Source organism: Pagrus pagrus, assembly GCF_965226575.1.
Source record: "Pagrus pagrus genome assembly, chromosome: 7".
NCBI lineage: Eukaryota > Metazoa > Chordata > Actinopteri > Spariformes > Sparidae > Pagrus > Pagrus pagrus.
This window is the reverse complement of record NC_140191.1, coordinates 26863582-26890972: the sequence shown is the minus strand read 5'-3', so window position 1 is coordinate 26890972 and position 27391 is coordinate 26863582. Positions and strand designations below refer to the sequence as shown.

Here is a 27391-nt window from a genome sequence, read left to right as displayed (position 1 = left end):
GTGAACTTTTGTAGAGGAATGTTTATATGAGAATGGCTGAGATGATGAAAAGAGAGAATAAGCAATGCTGATACTGGATGGATGAAGTGCATGGCCACAGTGTCACTCATTTTCTCAATAGACTGTACTAATGAAAAGTCACACACATCATGTATATATTTGATCTTGTGCAGATGAAATATATACTTTAACACAACGCAACACAAATGGCACTGACAGTAGTCATGTAATATAAAGTAGCCCAATCAGTGCAACCAAAAACCAGGTTATGCGATGTCAATGCAGCCTAGCTGGGCTCAGCAGACTTAATGTCAAGTGTCATAGTATCAGTGCCATGTGTTCTACACCCAAATGAAAGATTTTCTCCAGAGAAGAAAGGGGTTGTGGGTTGGAGTTGAGGAGGTGTTGGGTTGGAAAGAAGAGGTGCAGAGATGGGGCTTCATGCATTTCTCAGGTAAAAGTCTACCTGGGGTCCCTTTGAGGATCATCAATAGGCTGAGTATGTCTGGTTCGAGGTAGGGTGAGAAAATGGCTGCAAACACATGGAAGGAGGAGAGAAGACAGAGATGGATCTGAGATGGCGCCGAGGAAGAAGCGGAGGAGGAGGAGGAGGAAAGGAGAGAGACAGAAAGGATTGGAGATAGACAGAATCGTAGGCAGACAGATGGAGGGGTGAGAAAACCGAGGGAGAGAGAGATTTCTCAAAGAAATAGGATGTAAAGAGACTGAGAAAGCTCATAGGAAAGGTTGATGTAACAGTTTCAAAGAGGAAAAACAGGCGAGGAAGATAAGAGAGGCTGAGAAATCGGATGGTGAGGAGATGTCTTCCTCAGCTCTACCACACAGACAGATGAAAGTGGTACACCGAACACACCAGCAACATTCACGGAGGAGAGAACAGAACAGCACAGTCTTACACCTAAACCTGCTTGTTGTCACTTCTACTGGATTATTAAACACATTACTTAAGATTCTCCTTTTACAGACAATTTCAAGAACATTTCAAAAAGTAGGAAAAAGCAGTGAAAATGACACAAGTTTTAAACAAAATAACCAATCTCACAAAAAACTGCACACATTACAGATGAGATTTTTTGAATGTTGTTGGTGTTGTGGACAATTCCAAATTCTTCATGAGTCATTTCCTGTGTCATTTTCAACTGTTTTCAATAAATAACTGAACATTGTTAATTAAAGCAGCGGAAATACATTTAAGTGAGCACTGTCCCAGACAATTTAGATAAGTGCATTTTCTGCGTCTGACACTGATTTAGGCCAAGCCTCAGAAATATCAAATAAAGTTAATTGGACGGAGGGAAAGTAGCTGTGGCCTGGCAGTGCCAAGGCTATGATTGGACTGTTGGAGCAACATTTTCCAACCCTTACAGAAAATAAGTGCTGATGGAGGATAACTGACCACTGACCACTTAAAGATAGTGAGATACATGCAAATACTGTATACTGTATACAGCATTGGCAGCAGTGGCTCCAAATGTTTCCTGCATAATTCCAGCCCCCTGAATTTAAGATAGAAAGACCTAATTGTTAATAAATCCTCTGATGCAGCGTAGTTTTACCCAAGACTGCTGTTTATGTGATTTTTTAGTGTGATACATGTTTTCTGATGAATCAATGAAGTGAAAACTTTTTTTTAACTATAAGATTTTCCTTTGTTTTCATTCCTCTTTGGAGGTTTGGAGTAATATTGTTTGTAAACATGACAGGAAGATAGAGGAAGCAAGTTTCAAGGTGTAGGGAATCCTACAAAATATTTTCATCAAATATTTCTAAGGAATGGAGAAAGTTGCTCTTTAAAAGCAGGAATATATATATATACATACATACATATATATAGATAGATATATACATGTGAGATCAAAGGCATCCACACACATGATCAGTTTCTAGACAGTTTAAAGCAAACAGTATCGTGCATAAGTATATGCGTGCATAAACACCTCCCTGCATGTCTAGTCATCAGCACCCCACTTGCACTTGTCAGCATCTGTTCATGCATGCCTGCGCATGTACATGCATCCACTGTACACAAGTGTAAGCTGGAGCGTGTGTGTGTACCTGTCAGGTGAGTAGTTATCTTCTGACACACTGTGGTGGTCCACTCTAGTGGAGGAGCTGTACTGAGAAGGCCTAAGGTCAAAGGCAGGGTCCAGACTTCTGCTGTGTGACAGAAGTGGACTGGATCACCCCTCATGTAGTTTACACACCACACACTGCCCCCTACTGGCCACGGGGCACATTGCTTTGTGTAGTGAGGCGTGAGGCACAAATAGAGCACCTGACACATGGGTGATGTGGCATTTGGAAGCGAGCACAAGAGTAACCTGAAGTAGCTCTTTGCTCAACCAAGTTGCTAAAGCATATATTACCCTTCATCTATCACAACTTTTTTGGATCCCTAAGCAGGAAAATTAAGGCATCCTTCTTCAACATGCGGTTCTTAAAGAAAAGAAAACACTCGGGTGTTAAAAACATTAATATAAAAAACACACTCAATAATAAAGCATCAGCCCAATAGTGAACTGAGCAACAGTTACCTGGAGGGTGGGGGAACGCTGGGAGAGCGCGACCGCGCCCGGTTAATATCAGCCGACCGAGAGCAGTGGTTAGACGACATCACCTGCTCAGGGACAGACAACGTGGAGCTCTGGAAGTCTCTGCCGTTTGGCCGGTAGTCTGTGAAGACAAGAACAGATGAAGAGAGGGAGGGATGGAGGGACAAGGTTTAGAGGGGTGTAAACATTTTCAAATGATTTTTTGTATTAATATTCTCACAACAGATATCCTGCAGTGCTGGACTTTGAATAACAAGACAAATAATATATTATATAAAATATATATATTATATATATTTATATGCTAATTTAACTTTAACACTTTCTGATTTTACAGCCAGTGAAATCGCTAACTCTGAAGCATCTCATAATGAAAAACGATGACTGCTAATGATGCAGATCCAACCCCACCCTGTAATATCTTAAAAGAAACAAGAAAAACTTTGTAAAACTTGCTAAATACCAAAGTGCACAGGTGCAGATTTTCTACTTTAATTATGCTGAGTCTCTATATCTTGAAAATGAAGACTAGATTTCAATAAAGGTGCATTTCATCTGCTGTGTTAACATTGTGCATTAAATATGAAAATAGCCTTTTAAAAAAATCAGAAAAATTATAATGAATTTTCTCTGCAAGATTGATTTGTCCATTGCACTTGAAAGAGTTCATTAACTGGTAATCAGACATGGCTAGCAGCCATGGTTAAGGTCAATGCTTAGCACTATTAAAGTTGATTGATATTCAATAGAGTGTATAGCACATTAAAATGAAACCCTGAATCAAAAGTTGGAAAAGAAGAAAAGGTAGGGAAAATTGGAGGTAATGATAAAGAAATGTAGACCTTTACTTGAAGAAATTTGACGTATTAATATGATAAGACTTTCTTTTTGATGGGAGGTTGCTGTGCATAATAGTTGGAATAAATCTATTAAAATATTTCAAACTAAATGCTCCATCCTGATTGCAAGTGGATGAAAGTCATACTGTACGTCTTCCATTTTTGTACATAGTTTAATAAAACTAAAGCTAAAAACAAGAACAAAATCAGCAATATATTAGCTTCATTACAATGCAAATTAGATTTAACAAGGAAAGCATCTGCCATTCCTAAACAGCAGCTCCAACACAGAGGCTCCTGCAGCAGAGCAATCAACTCCCATGCAGAGCCAAATTAAATCTATTCTTCCCTTTGACATGCTGCTTCACGCATGAGTACAACCTGCCTGTTAAGCACATAAAGAGAAGAACCTTTACTGACAATTATAGGATTTAACAAGAGGACTTGGCTGCATCAGTGCAGAAGTAGGAAACAGCACACAGGACTGTCAAAGATTAAATACAATGTGCAAATAATAAAAAATGAGACTTTTCATTACTAAATTACATTGCATGCATCAAAGGAGTCCAATAATAGGAATTCTACTTTGAAAGAAAGGAATACATAAGCTTAACCTGTAAAGTAGTTACTAGTGAGCACTTCAGTACATATTGCTGTTCTGTATGTTACAAACGTTAGAAACCTGCCAGTTAGTGTACCATAAATAAAATGCACTGAATTCCCATGCGAAAGTAATAGTGTCAGCAGTTTAATGCAAAGACTGCAGGATAAAATGAGATGTGGTGGAGCTTGTGTGAAGAGGCGGGTGTGACCAGAGCTGAGCGAAGGGGTATTCCCTTCACTGTGAATGAAGTGAAGGGGACTGGCATGGTGAGGCAGTGAGGGGCTGATGAGAATGTTAAAGAGACTGGAGGAGGATTTCCCTCAGCTACGGTATCATCAGCAAGCCTAGGCTGATGCTCTTCCCCCCTCTGGTCTGTCTGTGTGTCCGACAGTCGATCTTCGCTCTCCAATGCATTTCCTTTCTAATATCACCCATTCTTTCCCTCTCTTCTTCTCTGTGGCCTGTATCTACTAATAGGGATGTGAAGCATTACCACATGCTAAAGCAACTGAGCAGGCAGCTACCTCCATCCTGCAATTAACAAAGCTTTCCTGCAATCAAGGCAAGCACAATTTCTGTGGTCTTGGTGTTTATTGGAAGAGGATTGCAAAGAACATACTGTGTACTTGCCAACACCATTTTATACATGCATCTTTTCCATTTCTAGAGCTTTGCTTACTATTTCAGCATCATTTTCCTTCAAGGTTGATATTTTATGTGGGAAAATTTCAAGTACTTTTCAGTCTCCCTGTGCCTGGCTGGTAACAGCTCTGCTTCTCCTTTTCTGATGTGCAGCGTGGGCGTGCTGCTGGAGCCTCAGTGAGTACAGCAGAACAGCAACTAGCAGTGCAGAGGCAGACAAAATCTCAGTGCTGCCTCACTGTGCTGCTGCTGGTGGTGGGCTGCAGAATTTTACCCTGCTATATGATATTTTACAGTATTCACGAGGTGTTTAAGTCTAGGGAGCATTTGACAGATGGTAACATGTTGGAGGTTAGCTAGCTTCAACAATAAAGCAGAAACAGAAGAAAAAAGAAGAAACATTTGTGACTTTGCCTCCACACTGGCTCTTTGCTATTTGGTTTCTCTGAGTTGATTCACTTGTATTACCAAATTAATTAATATATTACCTGTTATAACCCCTACACCATCTTCACAATCGTAGTCTGAGATCTCACTGTCACTTATCCTCTGGGATCCTTTGAGATGAAGGGACAGAGAGAAACAGAAGAGAGAGAGAGAGAGGTCGAATGAGGAGAGAGAGAGAGAGAGAGAGAGACAGACAGATGGAAGGAAGAGGGAGAAGTTATTTTCATTCCATTCTTCATTTACTCACCTGTTTTTGTATTATGCCTCACTAGTCTGAATGTAATCTTTATTGTTTAAACTGAAAGTTCTAATTGAAACCAGTAAGACGTACACCCAGTGAATTCACCATCAGTCTAACAAACAGAGAGCGTTTTTGATTATAATGTGAAAATACACCTCAGGTGTAACAAATAATGCTGCTTTTCGAAGCTTGACTTCAACAAAAACAGCATATGTCTCTTCATCTGAGCTGTGACACTTCTAAATGGCACATTCAATCATTCAATTTACATGTGAAGCTGGGGTTGGGAGAAATGATATGGCTTTACTGCTCTTTCTTCATCCTACCCAGCAGCCAAATCACCCCTCCCTGTCCCCTCTCTTTAAAGTATGACCCCCCCATCCCCCCACCCCCACCGCCTTCACCGTTCAGTCTACTTAAATCAACTGGACACGTGTGCTTTATCAGAAATGACAAGTGCTGCACTCTGGCAGTGCTGCTTCCAACCTCTCATCTCAGTTGGCTGGAGACTTTTTACAGCTGTCAGCTCTTTCACCTCAAACTAACACAAACGCCCAGAAAATCATCCTGGTGGGGGAAGCGAGAAAGCCTTAAGTGTCTCATAGAAGCAGGACAGTGAAGCAGTCCTGTGTAACACTGACTACAGTACAGGCAGCTACAGCATGTGAACCAGTATCACAAAGAATACTGTAGTAGTCAAAGAGTTTAACAGTGGTGAGAGAAGGGACATAAAATGAGCTAAATTTGGTGTTTGGTTAAGGAAATTTGAAGCTTAGAAATCATGTATTATGCATAAAGATAATCAAAGAGTTTTAAGTTAATAAAACACCACTATTTTGGAAGATTAAGAATAGTAAGCAAAGAATCACACCAGCAACAGAGTCATCTACTGTATCACATGACAATTTCAAAATTAAATTCACATTCAAGACACACAAATACAAGCAAAGCAGAATGGGCTGCAAAGTTTTCCAAAAGTGTTGGTAACGGGAAAAATAAAAACAATATACATCACAGAGGAGAAGCAAGTCGTCAAAATGTAAGTGCTATGTATTGTGTCTGCCACAACTGGAACATAGCCTGGATTTTTATATTATCACTTTAGGACGAGGATGGTTGTGGGTTGCAAGCCGGGATTGTGAGATAGTTCACAGGTGAATACACAGAGAGGGAGAGACCACTGTGTCCTAAATCTCTGTTTCCCTGGAGCTCGCATGTCTCTGATACCCTGAGTGGATTTCAAACCAGTGGAGTCAAATTTACACCAGCTCCCGACACTGAAATCCATGTAAGGTAGCAGAAACATGCACACTTCATGGAAAAAGGGGTGGAGAATCAGGGCACGAGGATGCATCATTGAAGAGGACAGGAGAACACTCCATACAGCAGCACTGCCTGCAAGTGCAGGGGGCTTTTACCTGAGTTGTATGAATATGAGCCTTTGTCTGTAAAAGCAGAAGTAGTAGGGTTGATGTGATGTGGGTGACAAAGACAAAATATGCATAAACTACAATGGCTTTTAAAAGCCTGAATAAACCAAAGCAGGAACAGAAACCTAGTGAGTAAAATGAACACAACTATTCTATATGTGGACCCTTATTTGTAAATAAGTACATACATTTGCAAATCATTGTTATTTGAATTTAGAAAATCGAAAAAGTCTGGTTCTACTATATTAAGTATATACTATATTATTTATTAACTTGGTGATTAAATTGAATGTTTAGTGGCACCAGCTTATTGATACAGCCTGGAGGGATATTACTGACTGGTCCACAGTTGAAAAAAATTGGTCCAACACGATATAAAAGAAAATCAGCTGCCCTGTCACATACAGGCATCTCAGAATATACAGTACATACAGTATACATCATATCTCTTTAAATGTACTATTCCCTAAAGGGTGGCCACTCTCACTCTCTTTACTTTAAACATCAATGACAAAGCTGTTCCGTACTTTGCAGCCGCCGTGTTGGACTTTCTCCGTGGAGCTGCCTGCGCTGTGCATTCGGGGAGGCACGTGGGAGCGGAATAGAGGACACATCATGGGTTTGTAGCTTGTACCAGTGTGGCTCGTCATCTAGAAGAGCTGTCTCCAGCTCAATAAGGATCTGTGAGAGGGAAAAGGTCATCATTATGTCTCTTACCAAGAAAATGTCCTCACAGGAAGGTTTGAAAAAACAGATTTCCTAAATTGTGGAATTACAGCAACACACAACACACATGTGTGCCACAATAGTAATAGAGCTCATACAGCGACTTTCCCTTAGTCTTAGTTTTACACACTAAATAAAAACATCTAAGCTCTATGCTAAACAATAACTGGATGACCAAAACCTTGTAATGACCAGGAGCTTTAATAATGGATTGACCCCATTCAAGAGGCATAGCTGAGATACTGTCAGTGAGTGTCCCTAATGGCTGGGGGTTTGGTTTTCTTACCTCGCCAAGAAATTCGCTCTCCTCCTCCCTCACCCTGGCTTGGTCCCACAATGTGATCTCCAGCATGCGCTCCCGAAACTCTCGCCGGTGCACCGGCGAATACATAAAGGTCTGGTTCCATTTGGGCTCTAAGGATTTCTTTACCGTTTTTGTTCTCCTCTTGCTTTTGTCGCTGGAGGAACAATAATTCAAACTGTTTTTATTTACAACCATGATAGAGAAGAGCCACGAATACAACAGATCAATAGCACGACACAGCACAGAGCACATCACCGCAGCATGCTGTTGATGAGAATGAGATGGCAAGTGACTGTACTATCTCCCTGAATGTGTCCACTTAATGCATTCTTCATCAGTGCATAAGAAAGAACAGCTTAACAAGACGCAAACCTGCACTGAATGAAGTAAATACACACATATGTATACATCCTGATGCTAATGGCTAAAACACTTTGTGAAATCACATTAATATAATCAGAATCCATTTTCTAAAATATACAAAACTTAAGTTCAGGCCCACTACTGTCCGGTGTCTTGTGTCTTGTCTTGTCCTGAATGGAGTTAAATGAGTGAGGTGGGTTCATATTAATGCTGGTCACTGTTTCTATTCTTACCTTCTATCAGGGAGGAAGTAGATTTTTACATAAGGGTTCCTGGGCCGGCCGTCTTCCCTGGGTGGCAGGTCTTTGGCGCCCAGGATGGTGACGATTAGCTGATGGCCCACTTTATCATACCACAGTTTGACCTGCGGGGGCAGAGCAGAGACAACCTTCTGAGAGACTGGTCGGGGCCAAAAGGAGTAAAAACACACAGAGGGACTAATGCAGGAGAAGACAAATTCATCAAATTGGAAATTTAGTTACAACAAGGACTTTTGTGTCTTCTTTTATTGAGCTCTATCTCTGTTTTTGACAACACTATGGGGTCTTCTCCTGTATTTACCCTTTAAGAAAAAGGAGGAAGATGTCTACCTGCTAAGATAATGTCAGGTCACATGCTTGGCAGGGCAATTTATCATAGCTGAAGTGCGTATTCAAACATGAAACTACTGTATCAATGTTAATATGGTATGATAATGCTACAAATGTCAAAATACGATATTAAAATTAGTAAAATATTTGTCTATGTTAAAGAGACCCTGTTTTAATGAAAAGGTCAGTTTTTGTAGTTATATGCATGGTGATGCGCTATGCTATATATTGTATATATGTAATCACTGTGTTTTTTTCCTCTGTTAAGTGTTTTAAATCTTTATGTTTACATTCATTATTAAAAACTTCCACTGTGGGTATGAATAAAGTTTATTGAATGGAACTGAATGTAATTGGCCTGAGTGTCATTTTGACTAAAGTGGGGTAAAATGCTAAAGGCAACATGCTCTAATTAACATTGTGCTCTGTTGAAATGATACCAGTGATGATGTTGTCTCTAATAATGTTCTCTCAGATATTCAATGGGCATTGACATGGAGAAATCAATCATGCTGTTGCGAGAGGAATCGCAGACAGTTCACACTACAAGGGAAGTATGGACTCCAAAAGAAGACACTTAGAAGAAGAAAAAACTCCAACTGAGGCCTTAAAGAAAGTAGATGAAATGAGAGATAAAACTTCTAAGCTTTTGTCCATACTTCTTCAAAAATATGATTATGGAAAGGGTCTGCACCATTTAAAACTACCAGCTTTACATGCAGCAATGCAAGAAAGTGCATTCAAGACAAGTCATTAGATTTCATATAGGCAAAAACAGAAAGCAGAGGGCTTATGGGAAAACAAATTGTACCAAATAACCTCTACACTCGTAGCCACGCAAAAATACCAGATACTGCCAAATATGTATTTTCTTAAGTACTGTCTGTGAATCTGTAAAACTTCTCTGAAAAGATTCACCTTGGAAATGTAATGACTGTATTATGTGCAATAAGACACATGGTTCAATAGTAAACTTCTAGAATATACAAACAGAAATGGCTTCACAACACTTCCATCTAATAATTAACTGAAACATACAAGCTTTTCCAGTACACAGACAAACACAAACACACATAAAAACCTGCCTATTTACCTCCATTCTAACTCCATATCATGTGTTTAAACCTCTCTAAATTTGATTAAAATAAGCATTAACCATAACCATATTCTCACATCAGATCCATATAAAGTTTGTTGAGGGTACTCTGTAACAGTGTCAACGACATAAATATCCGAAATTCCAAGCAGGAGTGTAATCCTTCAAGCTACATGAATGAAGATTATAGAGTCACACAAAGTGACTCTACTGTGTGTCATAAACAAAAAGCACAAGAAGACAGACTGATATTAAAGATGACAGATTAAAAGAGACCCTCAGAGCAAAGAAAAACCTTCATAGCTTTGGTTTTAGATTTGTTATTTTGGAGGTACAATTTGCTTATACACTCTCATTCGAAAGGGAAAAAGTGACTTGGTTTCCAACACAAGACGGTGACTTGGTATCTTTTCACTGCAACATGAAACTGCAGACCCATTAAAAATAAGCTGCTAATCAACATCATGTCAACTCGCACATGGAGGAGTTCTCCTGTAGATGTGTGTAGGGTTAGAGTTATCGAGGCATGGGTTCATGTCACACTGAAGCAGAAAACAACCCAAGTCTTTTGTCCTAAAAGCTCAGAGAGACACCCTCCTGCATTGCCAATGATCCAAAATGTCAGACACAAGGTTGGGTCGATTACAGCTGTCAAATCAGGCAATGGAAGAGTGTCTCTTAGAATGTGTTCAGATTAGTTGAGCATGCACTACCTAGGTAAAATGATGTGAATGGGTTAAAATGAGTAATAATAACTCTCATCATAACAGTGGTACCAAGAAATCAAATTGAAGAAAATGACACAATGCACTGCACTGAGAGGGAAACTCGAAGCTGCCATTTCCCCGGGAATGCATTTTCCAAAGTATGGAAACAGAAAAAAGGCCAGTCAACAGTCAATGAGCAAAGACCAAATAGAGATTGTGCCCTTCAGACAGGGCCCATTACCTGGACCCTAGGGGCAAAAGGCGTTGTTCTTCTACTAAGGCTTTGGCTCTGGATAAGCAAAATTAAACAGCAAAAAAAAAAAAGAAAAGAAAAGAAAATGCCATAAAAACCAAAACCCCACAACAACAAAAACTCACAATACACTCTCAACACAACAACAGAAGTTTGTAGTTTCAGAGGGGAGATTTCTTCCAGTGGGTTCATTCATATTTTACTTCCTCGCCTTTCACTTGTATCTTTGCCTCTCTGTTTTTTTGATTACTTGATCTACTCTGCTTTGTTGTGCATGGGATTTATCTCTCTTTCTTCTCTGCTTCAAAGTTTGCGTCACAGTGACATTAAACCCTTGTTATCCCTAAACACGATATAAAGACTCCTCTAAAAATATCATACTGACGTTCTTTATTGTGTACAATTACTCATCAGGCACAGCAGGTCTTATAAGGTTTATTCAATGAACAGAACTGTTTCAGAGCTCAGTTGTTTTTGAATTTCAAAGAAATGCAAAACATTAAAAGCATCTGGGTGAGATTTGGGGTTTCCAGAATTCAGTACTTACTTTTTAACTGGCTGACAAAAAGTTTGAGGTGTCAATGCAAGTCAAATTACTCAACAGTCCATCGCAGGTACTGGCATCGGCATATACCAAATCACCAAAAGATAAAAATACTTGCACATGTCCAAACTTTAAGATAATAAAGGTTGCTATCACCTTTAATGCCACTGCTGGTCAAACACAACTATTTCTCATAAATATCAAGAAAAACCTGTCCTGGAGGTGTTACCCAGATGCTAAAGCTATTTCCCCTGAGAATTCTAAACTTGAGAGTTGATTTGTCTCTTACTTTAATGCAGCCCTTTACCCATTTACCCCAGGAGGGTTTTTATACTAGATAATGGACAACACACACAGTAACCTGATCTACAATCCTGTGCTGGGTTGGTAAAGGGCCAGCTCAACAGGCAGAGTGAGAGTAGCTGTGCCTGGAAGCCCAATGGTTTGAACCAGGATTTCAATTATACTTTGAGTTACATAATAAACGCACAAATGTCAATAGCATATTCCTAAGTATAGTCATATGGACTTAAAAACTCCTAAACCATCTTAGTCATAAGTTTTCAACAGTGGCTGTAGTAATCTAACAATGCAGTCTAGAGGATATCACATGTAATGTGTATGTCATGCTGAGGTCACTCACTGAGAGCTGTCCTGACAGGTACTGGGGGGCGTCCCTCAGCATGCTGGGACTCATGGGGGACGTGACGGAGATGGACGGGCGATCCATCTTCTGAGACTCAAAAGAACTCGAACCTGACAGGACAAAGACGACAGTCAGATTATTTAGTAGTGATGTTGGTTTCAGTCACATGGAGAGATCAAATGAGAGAGGGGGATGGTAGGAAGGAAGATAGAAAGACAGAGAGACACAAAGAGGGCAAGAAAGCATGCCATGAGAAAGACAGAAATACAGAGAGACAGAAGCAACTCTTGCAGACATTTCCTTCACTTGATGTTTCTAGGCTGATTAATGGGATAATGAAATAGGCTTAAGATCTTGACAAGACTCACTTGATTCCAGTTGTGCATGTGTGCTGTCTGGTATCCTTGGAATATCTCTGAAAACAAAAACAAAGCACGTGAGTGTGTGAGACAGGAGAGAAGGAGGGGATGGAAAGGATCAATCTGAGCTAATGCTGACTGCACTGTGCTTTAATGATCGTAAGCACCGCATTAGTCTTCATTCACCCAGCAGCTCCCTCAGCACCACAAAGCAGGTCAGATATAAGAATTGACAAAGCAAAGGTGCAGCTGTTTTTCCCCATAATTAACCTTTTCTAAAACGATTGGCAGCAAGAGAAAGAGTGAGGCAGCAGGCTTTCATTTTGCTGGGCGACACTGTTCAGTCTCATACAAGGCCCGAGCTGACAGAGCCTGAGCCAGAGGGAGCGAGGAACAGATGTTGAATAAACAAGACGGCGCCACTCGTTCACAAACACATTCTGTGAGAACACAAGCTATATTCCTTCTTGGATTTCCAAATTCAAGTCTCTAACTTATATACAATTCAATTAAAAGCTATTCAGAAATGCAGGTACAGTAGTGGCATGTCATAATTGGGCCTAAACAAGTAAGAACTGTTATACTTTTGAACATATCAATAAAAGTGATGTAGTCACAATCTGAAGATATAACATAATTCCTGCTTTAATTGTTTTTAGTTTGGCACATGCATGTTGTTCATTAATAAAAAAAAAAAAGTTATCTATTGACAGAATATTTTGAAATCCCAGAAAAAGCGTGAGAGTGAGTGTTCGTGAGCTCTCACCCTATAGGCCGTGAGACCACCAGCTCCACCTGTGGCTCAGGCTTAGATTCTAGTATGATATTGTAAACTTCTTTAAATGTGGCTCCTTGTAAAAGTTTCCCATTCCACTCCAGCACCTGGTCACCTGCAAAAAAACAGAAATATTTTAATCTTTTATGCTTGTGTAGTCTGTGTTATCACTGTGAAACACACATCAAATCCATTCATTTCTATTTGAAAGTTTGTGTGTGTTTTTTTGAATACCTGGTCGGAGGTGTCCAACAGTGTCTGCTAGACTTCCTTTCCTCACTTTAGTGATAAAAGCACAAAGTCTACCAGATTCTGTCATCTTGCCTCCCACCACCTGTAGAAGCAGAGCGGTGACTGGATTAGCATTGAAATATATGTGTAAACTTAACCTGAACTGTTCATGACAAAACCTGTGAAGATGTACCACGTGCATCATAGCTTGCAGAAGACAGAAATTTTGTTGTCGCTTTGGCTTTTGCCCGCAAGGTCTGAATGCTCAGTGAAAGCATTGTAAGGAGGGGGTCAGTGGTAAAAGTGCATCTCTGTTTTCTAAAAAATGTCCAGGGCTATGTTTCCTTCCCCAGGGACACACTCTGGTGCTGCTCTGTGGTTCTGTAACAGTGCAGGCCCGCGGGCTAGAGCTGTACTGTACAGTCCTGAGCTGCTGTACTCCACTCCGCACAGCTTACATGGGCATCATACAAATAAAAATCCCTCTTAATGGCAGCTGAATGCCAACATACAAAGGAGCTTAGGGAAGTCTGCTAAATGAAATGGCTTTATGTAACAGGCAGGAGCCAGAGAAGGAGGAGAGAGAGACAGACAGACAGAGAGAGAGACACAGAGAGAGAGAGAGAGAGAGAGAGAGAGAGAGATGGACAGTGAGGCCTGACTGATGGACTGACTGGCTGGATTGCCGAGTTGGCTGGCTGCTGCTGAGCGGACAGAAACGCACAGAGGCACTGAGCAGACACAAACATGCCATTTCAGGAGGCTCATTCAATCAGTAATGATTTTTCCCCATCTTGATGCTCTCTGTTCTCCATCTTCATGGCTTACCATGCTCCTCTGGACTTTGGCTGCTGAGCTTTTCTTTTTCTTTTTTTAAACCAGTGTGCGCCACCTACAGATTTATGCAACAGTGAAAACGGAAGGGAAACCAAAGCATCTACCAGAACTGAAAAGCTCATGTATGCTTTTGGCAATATAGTTAAAGCAATGCAATACCAATCTGACAAAAAGGTTTAAATCATGTGAAGCAAAAATATGACCTATATAAGTAACATATACAGCACTAAAAGCATAAAGAATACATACAGCAACAATACAATGTTAAAATTTAAGGGTCAGGATAGTACTATTTGATTCATAAACACTGCAAAGCAGAAAATAGTATTATATTATATAATATTCTAACTGTCAAATGTGGCCAATGAAAACACTTACTGAGGTTTGGGACTGACTTGCTACCTTTGAGTTGCTGAATGCAGTTCATTAAAGTACTTTAATGTGAGTGAGTTCAGATTATCATACAGCTCAATATCAAACGCTGGCCATTAATATTCATCAGGAACATAATCAAGTCTTGAATGAATACTAATACTGAGTAGCACTATGATGTAATCAATAATTGGAAGCCAGAGAGAAAAACAGTGAGCCACAGACAAATAAGAGGCCACAAAATATTAGAATTCACAGCTGAAAGTTATTGTACTGTATGCTGACAGAAATATTCACTGATAGTCACCTGTACCTGCCCTCAGAATTCATGAGTATGATTGTTATGTCAAACATGCTAAATGTGCAGATATTACCCATTATATTGGAAGTTAAGTGATGATGCTACATCAGAAAGCTTAAAAGTGCAGCGTCACAGTTTGCTACAGTACATTCAGTATTTCCATGTGTGCTAGCATCAGACACAAACAGACAGGACTCATTATAAGCTCACCTTCAGACCAAGCAGAGCTCCTGAGTCTCGAGGCACACTTCCATCTTTCATGCGCTTGTTGAGCAAAATACGCCCTATTAGGCGATCCCCATCTTTGGACGGCTGCCACGTCACGGGGTGCTACAAGGTCAGAGCAACAACACACCTTTTGTTTAACAACTCATCCATTTGAATTTGATTACTTAAGACCAAAGCAGAAAATTGTCCATAGTGAAAAGGGGGCATGGGGAAAGTATTTATTCACTCAGGGAAGAAAGTTCACACAAACTCTATTGACTTATCGAGACCAGTTCATTTTTTAAATAGCAACATGCTCAATTGTTGAATTCCATGTTATCATGTTAATACCTTGATTGAAACTGTCACCTTACACTGCAGTGGTAAGTGTTACTTTCAGAGCTTGTATGAACCTGCCAGTGTGAGGGTGGAGTGAGCTTCATGCAGCGCCCCATGCAGAGTAAAGCAAGCAACCCCAACACTCCACCTCAAACCAGCTCTTCAAACTGGGAGCAGGAAGACCGAAGTCTCACTCCGGTGCTTCATTACACACAAACATACAAGCACCATCAAGTGGAGTATAGTGAAGGGAAAGCAGACAGCGAAAAGGGGGAAAAAGGTCAAGATACAAGAACAAATGAAGTGGACCATGAGGTGCCAGTTTAAAGATCAAAAAGGATGAAATACAGATGGCACAGAATACAGCCATGAGACACAGATAGGGTGAAATCACAGACGCGCAGTGAAAGGGAAAAAAGAAAAACAAATGTTCTACTTTTTGTGCAAAACAAATCCAGTCTTCCCTGTTTTGTGTGCTTACAATCATTTAGGTTTAGCTATAGAAGTGAGTGGAAAGTTGGGCAGGGGGCGGGTTCTGTCTGGATTGGGTGCTGTGGGGTAGGGCAGCAGAGTGAGAGGGACGGGCCTGGTGTTCCAACTGCACTAAACAGGACCGCTGCAGAGCAAGAACACAACATACGGAGGAGAACGAGCATGCAACTAGGAGAGACCCACATTCCTGTGTGCCATGACAAACAGAGAGGTTGTGTGTCAATGCTCTTCTTTTACAACTACTGTAAGATGTGTAGCTTCAGTCTGGGGAGCAAAACAGCAAGTACAAATAGCAAGCAAAGAGGGTGCCCCCAAAAGACTTTTTCGGCAACACCGAGCATGGTGGAGCCAAAAGTAACCGAAAAACAAAAAGGAACGAAATCGCAAGAGAAATCAATTTATACAACGTCAAATAAAATCCAAAAAACAAACATCTCACCTATTTACACTTAGTGACAGAGAGCAAACAAAGACTGGATGGGTAGGTCATAAATAATAATAACAAAATGCAGGCTAGATTGTCTCAGTACCTTCTCACTATGGCTATGCTCCTCGTTTAGGGTAGTGCTACTGCACGTATCAACTCCCGAGTCTTTAACCTGCGGTTCACACCATGCCAAGTCCTCTTCAAATGAGTGTCCCCCAAAGCGCACCATTTTCTTTTGCCTCTCAGATAAGGTGTGTGTCGGCTCGGACATAAATGTCTGCTCAATAGTTTTTCTTTTTCCCCTTTGACTGTCCCCTACAGGTGTGGGATAAAAACAGAAAGAAAAACAGAAAAACAACATGCAAAGGTGTAAATAAAACGAAGGAAACATGAAATGACAAAAGACTCTGGGAGAAGGGGGGATGGGGGGAGGAGAGAGACAGAGAGGGAGAGAGAGATGGGGGGTCAAGGGGGAGGAGGGAGGGGGGCGGGGGTCAAGGCAGGGCTCCACATGTCTCACCAAAGACATTGGGGAGGCCTCACTGCTATGCCAAGATGCATGGTCCCACCAATGGCCATCCAAATCTCCTGTAAGGTGGGGGGAAAGGGCGTACATACACGAGAGAGGACAGCGAGAGGGACCAGTGAGGACACCACAAACCACAACGCACATTACGGACAATAACACACACACACACACACACATAATACACATACAGCACTAACCAAGACATCCAAACATCCATTCATTCATACACACACAAACACACACGCTCTAACATACTGCTCAAACTCAAAAGGTGATCTTCATGTGCAAACTAACATCCCTGTGAAGAAAAAAAAGACACAGCTCAGGTAATAGTTACAGAAAGGATTGATAATGATTTGGCCACTTCAACCATGTCCAGTAAGGAAAGGACACAAGCCTGCATTCTGAGGCAGTCAACTCTCAGCTGTTACATTCATGACCATATACAGAATGTTTTCCTCCTCTTTTCCTTATCTTTCCTGCAAGACATAGAACAAATCCTTACACATTCCCCTTCTGTCCTGGTCAAACACTGACAAAGACATGAAATCAACTTCATCAACATAAATATTGTTCCCATTATACAGTTTGTGTCAAATTCAGGGTTTTTTGGGGGTTTTTTTTTGCATTTTTTCAGAGTTTACCATCTTCTCTTGGCCTAAGCACTGAGTTTCACATTGATTTGAATGACAGTGAGTTTGATTTATTGTGAAAGATGCTATTAAGTATAGAAAGTATTTAACATTCTTATACATATTGTTCCTCACAACAAATTGAATGTGACTGCAGAAATTAACAATATCAGAGAGAGAGAAAGAAATTAGATTTATGGGAAATATGGTCTTAACTTGGAGAAAACTACCACTAATGCCACTTCGATAAAAAACTAGCTACCAAATTACTGACAGTACTCGGTTGACCTGCAGTGGCTCTAATCACGACTATGACACTGGAGATAGCAAGACATGGCAGGCGGGGACTGGAGAGGCATCAAGCGTCAGATGAACGAGAGAGAGTTGGGCATCAGCAATGTGTGAAAATAGCACGTTAAGCCAGAATATTTTCACATCTTACTCAGTGAATTGAAGGAATTTATCTCGACCAAAGTAGATATGATTGTAAAAAGACAAACCAAGACTGTTTTAGTACGTTTTATTTTGTTAATGTTGAGTTTGAATGAAGTGCATTTTACGATGAGTTAAAGTTAAGGTTGTTTTAGTTTGGTAAATACATTTTAATACAGATTCTGCATGGTTGTATTTCTGTGGGTGTGCAAGCTCATCACTTGCATACATCTCCCAGCTGAAACTAAAGGGGGCTATACTATCAGACTATTGCCTTTTGAGGTACAAAGTGGCATTATGAGTCAGGACAACAGGGATTAGGTGGTTGGCATGCTAACTTCAGTAGACATCTGTGCTACACAATACATAGACTTCTTTGATATAATGTCAAAACTGTTGGTTATTTTTTTTAATCTTTTAAACTAAAAATTCTGGCTATATCTTACATGTTGCCCCTTTAACAAGCATGGCTATTGTTAGGTCAGGGGACTCAAACTACAAATGTATTTTATTTGTTAGTTCAGTGCAAGCTTTCAATCAGTTATTAAAGAATAGGGAAATAAAGATTTGCACTAACTGTTAAAAAACAAATCATGTAAAAAAAAAAGGAAACTGCAATGTAAAATGTACATAAACTGCTGTTTGCATTGTTGTATTATTATGTTAATAATGGAAATAAAAAACTAAATTTTCAGAAATATATTGTGATATCTTGTAGTACTTGCCATCTTGTAGGAGGGCCATTTCAGCGCCCTCCTACAAGATGGCAATACCAGTAGTGGCCCCCAGCTCATCTGAGTTTGAGGCCCCTGGTTCAGGCAGTCATCAGCTTACTAAAATATTCATCGAGATCCAAAAGCTGGAGTTTCCTGGGATCCTAATGGTCATGCAACTTCAATGTTTTTCCATATCTTGGCTCAAAGGTGTAGGTTTGTATTTTGCAGACAAAATCAGAGAAGAGTATTTGTCTGAAAAATAAAATAAGGCTATTATTTGCTCCACTGAAACATAGCCCCATGTTCATTTCCAGAGAATATCTTTAAAACTCTTGGCTGAAGCCCTACCTGTAAGTTCAAATCAGCAGACGACTCACATTTTGTTCAAACAAAGTTAGCATGCTGCTATCTTATCCTACAGTAGCCGCACCTGAAGGGAGCAGGGCAGATCTCTGATGTGTTTAACTGGAGATTCAGATTGCAGTGCCACACAGCCTTAACTGACCTCAATCTAAAGTGCACCAGGGAGAGCTTTTAAAGATGAGGCTCTGATTACAACTTCTGTAACACCAGTGGACACACAGCCTTGAGGAATACAGGCTGGCCAAGTAGCTATAATGATAATACAGCATGGAGGTTTCTGGGACATTTTCTTTGACTTTTTTATTTGCTCATTAATCCAGCTTAAGAGTTAGAAAGCAACTGGTGTCTGTTAGTTTGATGCTTCTATCAAAACAAATATCACCTCCCTGTGAGTACCTGATCTGGTGGAAAGCTAAGCTATTCATGCAAATGCAAAACCATCTCTGTCATTCGACAGAGTTTGCCCTGTTTTCCCACGTGGATGCACAGAGCAGAGAGATGGAGAGCACTTTCAATTTGATTAAGAGGCTTAAAAATCCAAGCTAATTAGAATTAGAGTGAAAAAAGTATTGAATCCAAAGGACAGTAGTTTGGAGGTAAGGAGGACTTAAGACTGAGGCTGTCCAAAGATAAAGAGAAATCATTTCTGTTGTCAGAGTGATACGGCTGTCTGATTCTGATTATTTCTTTGTCCTGGCACTTTAGTGGGTAGTATACCTCTGCATTAAACATCCCATGATGAAAGGGCAATGGCGTTTAAATATTATTCACTTACACTGGCAAGTCATTTTACAATTTAGTGATAAAGTGAATTAAGGAATGGTGTTAATGGCACTAAATGCATTTGACAGCTGTGGTATATGGTCATTTAAACGGGATAGAATGACAGGCATTGAGCAGACTCTGGTCCCCCACATTACATGTGCTGTTGTTGAAATATGTACTCGTGTGCTTGCACGTATGTATGTAGCCAGAGTGAACCTTAAGGCCGCAGGCAGTGGGAAGGTCATCTGAAAACACTGAGCTTGTGCAACCCTGAGGCCATATACATCACATTTCCCACACTTCACTTCCCAGCAAAGAGCTGTAGAACCTAATGGATCCATACAGGACAGGCCTCCTTCAGGCATTATCTAGCTGAGGACTCAAACTCAGGGAAATCAGGGAACTATGATGGAAAGGCATAAAAATAGACTGCATATGCTTCTGGATGTAGTGGATGTAGAGGGGGAGGCGATGGGGGGTTGGAGCATACAAAGGTAAAGCCAAAGTGATTTTAAATATAGAAAAAACTAGCTGCATGGAAGAAGTGTAAAGATAGTGCCACGGTAAATAAATATAGCCACATCTTCAAGTCCTCTAACAAAATGAAAATGATAATTCAGGTTTATTACAACCTGAATCTTAATTTCATAACTTTATCCATTACTCACTGTGAGTAACTGCTACGGTAACACAGGATCTTGTTTACCAAATGACAAAGTTAACCATGTATCTGTAACAGTTCATTGGAGGTTAACAGGTAAGCATGCCTGAGTCACACATTGCACTGGCCTGGGATCAGTTTATTGCTCAAGGGCACTTTGACATGTGGACAAGACGAGCCGGGGATTGAATCAGCAACCCTGTGATCAATGGACCTCTGCTCTAACATTGTGGCTAACATCGGGGTTTGTTTAAACCAGATCGGCTGAGAGCTCATGTTTCTTATCCCATCTGATTTCATTTGTTTCTAGATATCACAAATGAATTTGTTAGGTGCAGTAAATTATTCGTTATAGGAAGGATGGCTAAAACTATGAAAAGAAACATGAAGTCATGTTTTGTGTCAGTTTTTGATTTGGTGTATTTTTATTCACACTGTTTAGGCAAATTGGGCCCCTAGCTTTTGTTTTGATTTTTGTTTTGTTTTTTGCAATTGAAATTCTGCATTTATACTTTTTACAACGCACATGATGAAATGTTGCACTTTCTTTGAAATGACCCACCTTCAGAGTCCATGCCCTGTTATTTTTATTGTGTTTCAACACAATGCTCATTAATATTAATAACAATATCCATCCTAGTGAAAAGTTCTTAGACGACACTCCACACTTAAAAATTTCCTTCATCTTCAGAGTTGTGACCAAGTTGCAAGGTCAGTCTGAGCCAAACAAACAAACTTTCCTCCTTCCCTCTCTCTCTCTCTCTCTCTCTCTCTCTCTCTCTCTCTCTCTCCTGTTACTATCCATCCATCAGTCTAGGGAAGTGCTAAAACTACTTACTGTACACAGTTATGCACTGTGATAAAACATTATGGATGTCCCCAGACAGGCTGTGCCCTCTGCGGCCCTCTAACCAACAGCTGACAACAGTCATTACCCTCTTTGCCTCCCAGCTGCTATTCTGTCGGCAGCATAAACACCAGAGCCCAGTTCAGTGTGGTAGACACTCTCATTGAACAAGTCGCTTGCCTAATGTGGCCATGATAGTCCAAACAGCTTAAGGCCTGCATTTATGATCAGGGGGAGGAAGAAAAACATATCATATAAATCCCTTATGTTGAGGCAGTAAGGTTTGCCTTTTTTTGTCTATTTTGGAGCTGAATGGAGTAAATTTAGATCCTATACATGGCTTTTCTCAAGGTTATATCAGTCACAGTTTCACTTCCACCTCAGCCTGTTCTTCCTCACATCACACTCCTCCAGCCCCTCCCTAGCCCACCCTCAGTGTCTGTCAAAAAGAACTGGAGTGGGCGCCTGCATGGAGCTACGTAAAGCCTTTCCCCTTTCTTTCCCCGAAGCTTTATTACCAGTAGCACACCACAATTGGGCACTGATCCCCAGCGAGGCACTGTGTGGTTTTTCAGGGAGCAGGAAACTCATCACGGCAATAAATTGTGAGCATCAGCAGTCTGCGCCCAGCCCTGCCGTTTCGCCCCGGCTCAGAAGCCCCGCAAAGTGCTGATTCAGGGCGAAGGCAGAGCGCAGGCAGCGGCGGAGTTCACCACCAGCAGGCTCTCCATCACTTTGACAGCTCAATAAAAACCAGTGTAAACTATTAATTGGATCATTAATTATTGATGCTGTTTTTACTACAATTCAAGGGGCGAGAGCAGAAAAGAGGCAGGGGTGAAACACTGTGTATGTTTAAACATAGTCGCCATGCTAGGAAGGTGATACAGTGACATGTTAAAGCCTTCGTGGAAGCAGATCTTGAAACAGGAACTTATATTCTAAAACAAAATGCTGAACTAACTTGTCTTATTCAGCAAAACACACATATCCCATCAAGGTATAAAACTTAAAACTAATAAGAATATTTTTTGAATATCCAGCTTGAGAGCACAGACTTAAAACCCGACAGACTTACGGAGGAGCAAAGACTGATCTCAAAAGCCTTTAATGAGGATGTAACTTAGGCTGTCCCTACACAATGTCCACCTCTCTACTGTAGTTAGCCAGCCAGCTTCTCCGTTTCTGTCCGTTCGGCACTATTATGAGACTGCATGTCAAGGGAATCAATAAAGAAGAAAACACAGGGAGAGGACCATTGCGATAAATCAGTCTCCAGCGCTCGCAGGCACAAGCCAGGCCCATTACAGCTGGCACACCCTCTCTCCTCCAGTCTCCTCCCCCCCCCCACTCTCCCCTCCTCCTCATCCCATCAAGCCCGCCTCCTTCCTCAGCAGCACCCTCAGGGTATCAGAGATTTGAGAGCATGACATGCACCCTGCTTGGCCTGCTGTTACACACCCATCTCCCGGCCTAGTCAAGCTGAGTGCACAAACCCCAAGACGCTGACAGACCACATATGGCCAAAAGGTGCTTTCTGCCCTGTTTTTCGTCTCTCTCCTGCTCTGGCCTCACATGCAATAACAGTTGATGTTCTTTGCTGAGCTGCTCTTGCTTTTTTTTCTGCCTATTCCTACTTCTGATGAGGCAAAGCGCTCTGTACGGTTGCTAATCAACAACTGCTTGGTTTGCATGGTATAATAGATGCAGGGAGATGCCTTTCCTTGATTGGCTTCAGCTCTTTGTACAGAAAGGTGGATGTGAATCATGATTGCTGTCTTTTGAGGAGCATTAAAATCACCTGTGCACCCTGTTTCAGCTTTAATATATCTATGCCAATTTCATAGTCATGCTAAATTTGTCCCATTTGTAAACTCTGCCAAAACATTTTTTTTCTGTTATCATTGACTGAGTGCGGACTGAACCATTTATCAGACTTCCTGCATGCACCATATCACAGCAGCCTTAATTATGTCATAAATTAATGAAACTGCCAGTTATACCTAAATAAAGACCAAAGATAGCTTCTCATAATCATCTGTCCCAGGATGTTCTGTAGCTAGCTGTAGGAAAGTTATACTTATTCAGGTCAACAGTTCAAGTTTGTCCTTTGTTTTTCCTCTCTCTCCTACGCAGGTTGACCCATGGAGGAGGCAGACAGAGGCAGACAGAAACAATACAAACTCTGACCCTAAAAACAGCCAGCTTCTCTCCCTATTTTTGTTCCATGGCTACCTGGAAACCTGGAAACTCCCACATCAATAATGTAGCACTGGTGCTGGGCTACTTCCTTTAGTGAGGAGAACAGTTACATAACAGAGCAGACCAACTGAATTCCTCCCCTCTCTTCTAGTTTAAACATTTTGAGCATGTGGCAGGCGCTTTGGTCTACTGCTTCAAAAGCAAACCGTGTTACTGTACTATTCTCCTTCCTATATCTTTTATTCCTCCATCTGTCAACTGAGCCTCCTCCTTTCTTTGTGTTTAGTGCCTTTAACATTTCTAAGGTAAAAGCCTCTATAATTACAGGTTTGACAACAAAATCAATTTGCAATTACGACAACTGTCAACCAGGTGGAGCAGTAAAGAAGCTAACAGCCTAAACAATTGCTTTTGATGTTGATTCTATGCAAAGTGGCATTTAATTCAGTCACTCTGACTGTTTGCTTGCCAGTGCACGTTTATAGACTTGGACAAGTGCGCTTGTGTCTCCAAGTCGGTAGGACATTTGCCATTAGCGATCTGATGTCCATTTCTATTTTCCTGTTGTAGTTAAACATCAGGACAGACCAGGCTGAGCCAATACCTAACATGCCACTTCCATTAGGTACACTGAAGTAAAATGAACCCACCGTGTGAAGACACAACTCACAATATTGTTTTAATGTTTGAACAGTCTTTGGGTACGGACAGTTGAGATAAAACTTGTTGTGCTATTTTTTAAAAATCAACAGTAGAACATGCAGCGAATAACCTTAAAACTACAGCTGTGTGTATGGGTCAATAAACCCAGAGCAGAGACATATCTTATTTTATCATTCACCCCCATCCACCACCAACCACCATCAGCTTCTGCTTTCTGCCCCACTGGACTGAATATAAATCCTGTTACCACTTTGTAATGGTCCACTGTACCAGGAATGATATCATCAGGGAGGTAAAGGTGGTAACTAAACAGTATAGAGGTCAAGAAGTCAAGGCCCGCAGAGGAGGTACAGTATACAGCAGGAAAACATATAATCAACCTCTTCTCTTTTACTTTTTGCTAATAGAATCCATTTGTATGCAGCAGCGATGATATAAAACTACTCAATTAAATAAGCTCAGCTCACCTTGTTTCACCAGACACCCACACCCCAAACCTCGGCCTGTCAGTTATACAACACTGTCAGACACTAACAGACTGATCATGTGAAGCAGCTAGGGTAGGATCTGGTCAATTGTGCCAGAAGATCACAGCAAAAGGAGAAGGCCTTGAGAGCAGTAGCTTTACATTCGTTAACATCGCAGCCATACACATAAACACCCATCCACACTGAAACATATCTGACAGGCTCATTAGCACACGAGCCTCCTCCTCAACAGGCACCAGCGCTGTTAGAAAAAGATCCATTGATACATAAAACATAATGCTTTGCTAATCTGCAAGGCTCATTTTTTTCAGTTTTTAGAGATTTGTTCGAATTTTATGAAAATCAGATTTGGAGTATTGATGTTTGTAACAGACTTTGAGATGTTGTCAAAAAATGTAGAAAAAAAGTTGATATTTTTCTTGAAAAAAATGAGCCCTACACATACAAATACACATAGAAACATAGAAACAGACAAACCACATGTAGAGACTGTAGACTGGGGGTTATATTTGAGTCAACAGCTGCACTCAATAAACAAGAGACAGCAACAATAATAAATTACAGTTAATGAAATCTGTCTTTCTTAACAACAACATTATGTCAGTAATCGTAGAAAAGGATGGTTTTATAATTGCATAAAATGCATCTAAGAAATGTGCACTTGTATAAAGCAATGTTAAATTAAGCCATCTATACACAGAGCAGAAAGAGAGTACACTGATTGAGGTTGTTAGTGTGTGTGGCTCCTACCTTTCTCACTGACTGACTCACTCTCTATCTCCACATCCTCACAGCTGGTGTACTCTGGTGTTGTGGCCAGCTCCTCCTCCGAGCTGCTCAGCGACACCTGCCGCATCTTTCCTCCCTTTTTGGTTTTGTGGGGCTTAGGGGGTGGCGGGCGCACCGACTCAGACTGGTCTGAGCTGAGAGAGTCGTTCCTCAACATGCTCTCCATCTTCTCCCTCTTGGTCTTCCGGACAGCCGAACTGGGGTCCAAGTGGTGTTGCTGCCTCCTCATGGGATCTCCTCCTACGCCCAGGTCACCTCTCCGCAGGTCCCCAGATCGGTCGCCCAGCACAGGGCTACGGTGCGGTGTTGGGGGGCTGTGGTTGGTTCTATGGCCTCCAAGGCCAGGACCCATTGGCCCAGGGGAGGAACGGTCGACAGAGTAGGAGCGCTGTCCCACCATTGGCGGCCGGCGCTCGGTGAGATGCTGACGAGACAGCCGGATGGGGCCTGGTTCATCCTGCTCTGTGTAGGCCAGGGAGACATCACTATGGCGGCGCTCGTGCCTGAGGCGTCCTACCTCAGCGTGCATCCTCATCTGCTCCTCGTAGGGCTGCGGCTTAACAGGATAGCGTGCCAGGTTGGGGTCGCTGCGATAGCGCGCCTGGAACTCCTCCTGCCGTTGCCGCTGGAGGTCATACTCACTGGGTGGTCCATCTAGCTCCTGGTCCAGCGGGTATTCCTGGGAGTGCCAGCGTCCGGGGCCCCGCCGGTCCCGATAGCCCATCCGTGCCGCATCCACATCTGGGTACATGTGTGGGCCCCGCGGAGCCCGCCGAGGGTCCCCATCCCCATAGTCAGACGGTGATCTGGGCATGCCGCCGTCCGTCGGGGCATACTGTGAGTGATCGCCCCCCTCCCTTTGGTCGTATTTTTGGTTTGGATCCCTGGATGCAGATGGGCTTCGTTTCCTGTAGACATAAGAGAGGAACAACAAACCAGTGGGATTTAGTGGGGGGTCATCTTTGAACTGGATGTCTTTTAATATACATGATACATCTTGGTTTATTTGTAAGCCTGATAAAAATCATGTGACGTCTGTGTATGCATGCTGATACTGCTTAATTAAATTTCCAGTGAGCATACAGTGTGTCTGCCTGTGCACAGGTCAAAATGTGAGGTATCAGTCAGACATGAGCCTCAAAGGGCTTCATCACACATCTCAGTGCAACTCTGCTGAGGCTGAAGCCTCCAGTCTGTAGTCTACAGCTTCACTTTACTTTGCCCTGCACTACATAGGCTTCAGTCGCTGTCAAAACCTGATGAGAGCCTGCTCTGTCTCTGTCACACACACATACACAGAAAGAGATAGAGAGAAATGGGACTAAGCAGCAGGATGCAGCACCACTCCCTCTTCTCACTGCAAAAGACTCTATAGGCTCCATAACATGGCTGACGAATGTTTTGAATGTTCTCTGTTTAGCACATTCTGCGTTAGCATGATACTTCTTGAGCTGTCCCAATTAAACAGTATGACATGTAATGCAGGTCTCCAACACAGAAAGAAAACATTAGAAATATCACACAGTTAAAATCCTGTTTCCATTATTTCATTTGATTTACAAGGTTGCACTTTCTTAACGAAGACAAAGTTGTATCTACTATTTGACTCTTTAAGTGCCAATATTTCATTTTCATTTTGATAGCAGCTGATTACTTTGTTGATGCAGGTGCTTAAATCATCATCATTTGCAATGTGTATGTGCGCGCCATAGTGTGTGTGTGTGTGTGTGTGTGCGTGCGTGCGTGCGTGCGTGCGTACGTGCGTGCGTGCGTGCGTGCGTGCGTGTGTGCGTGCGTGCGTGTGCATGCGCGTGCGTGCAAGGGGAGAGAGATGAGGAACCGGACAGTGCACTGAGAGTAGTGCACTGATAAATGATTCAGAGTTTCACAGATTGTATCTGTGTGCACAGTACAATGGACATGAAGGGATGTAGGGACCATAACAGCATTTCTGAATTT

The 27391-nt window shown here is 41.6% G+C and overlaps 1 protein-coding gene across 29 annotated transcripts in view; it reads right to left on the bottom strand.

Moving 5' to 3' along the window:
- The window catches only part of rims2a (regulating synaptic membrane exocytosis 2a), a 149104-nt gene that overhangs the window by 48915 nt on the left and 72798 nt on the right, over window positions 1–27391 (bottom strand). For 12 of the 29 annotated variants that reach the window (XM_084358416.1, XM_084358441.1, XM_084358443.1 and 9 more), the window contains 14 exons: window positions 25394–26340; window positions 16449–16660; window positions 15091–15210; window positions 13374–13473; window positions 13131–13254; window positions 12374–12420; window positions 12003–12115; window positions 10804–10851; window positions 8403–8533; window positions 7789–7981; window positions 7304–7457; window positions 5147–5215; window positions 2556–2694; window positions 2077–2178 (listed from right to left, as the gene is read on the bottom strand). In XM_084358416.1, the coding sequence (XP_084214542.1) occupies window positions 2077–2178; window positions 2556–2694; window positions 5147–5215; window positions 7304–7457; window positions 7789–7981; window positions 8403–8533; window positions 10804–10851; window positions 12003–12115; window positions 12374–12420; window positions 13131–13254; window positions 13374–13473; window positions 15091–15210; window positions 16449–16660; window positions 25394–26340 (2499 nt within the window). Of the gene's footprint in view, window positions 1–2076; window positions 2179–2555; window positions 2695–5146; window positions 5216–7303; window positions 7458–7788; window positions 7982–8402; window positions 8534–10803; window positions 10852–12002; window positions 12116–12373; window positions 12421–13130; window positions 13255–13373; window positions 13474–15090; window positions 15211–16448; window positions 16661–16865; window positions 16934–25393; window positions 26341–27391 lie in introns of all 29 variants that reach the window. The other 17 variants (XM_084358417.1, XM_084358422.1, XM_084358426.1 and 14 more) reach the window with 8 other exon arrangements.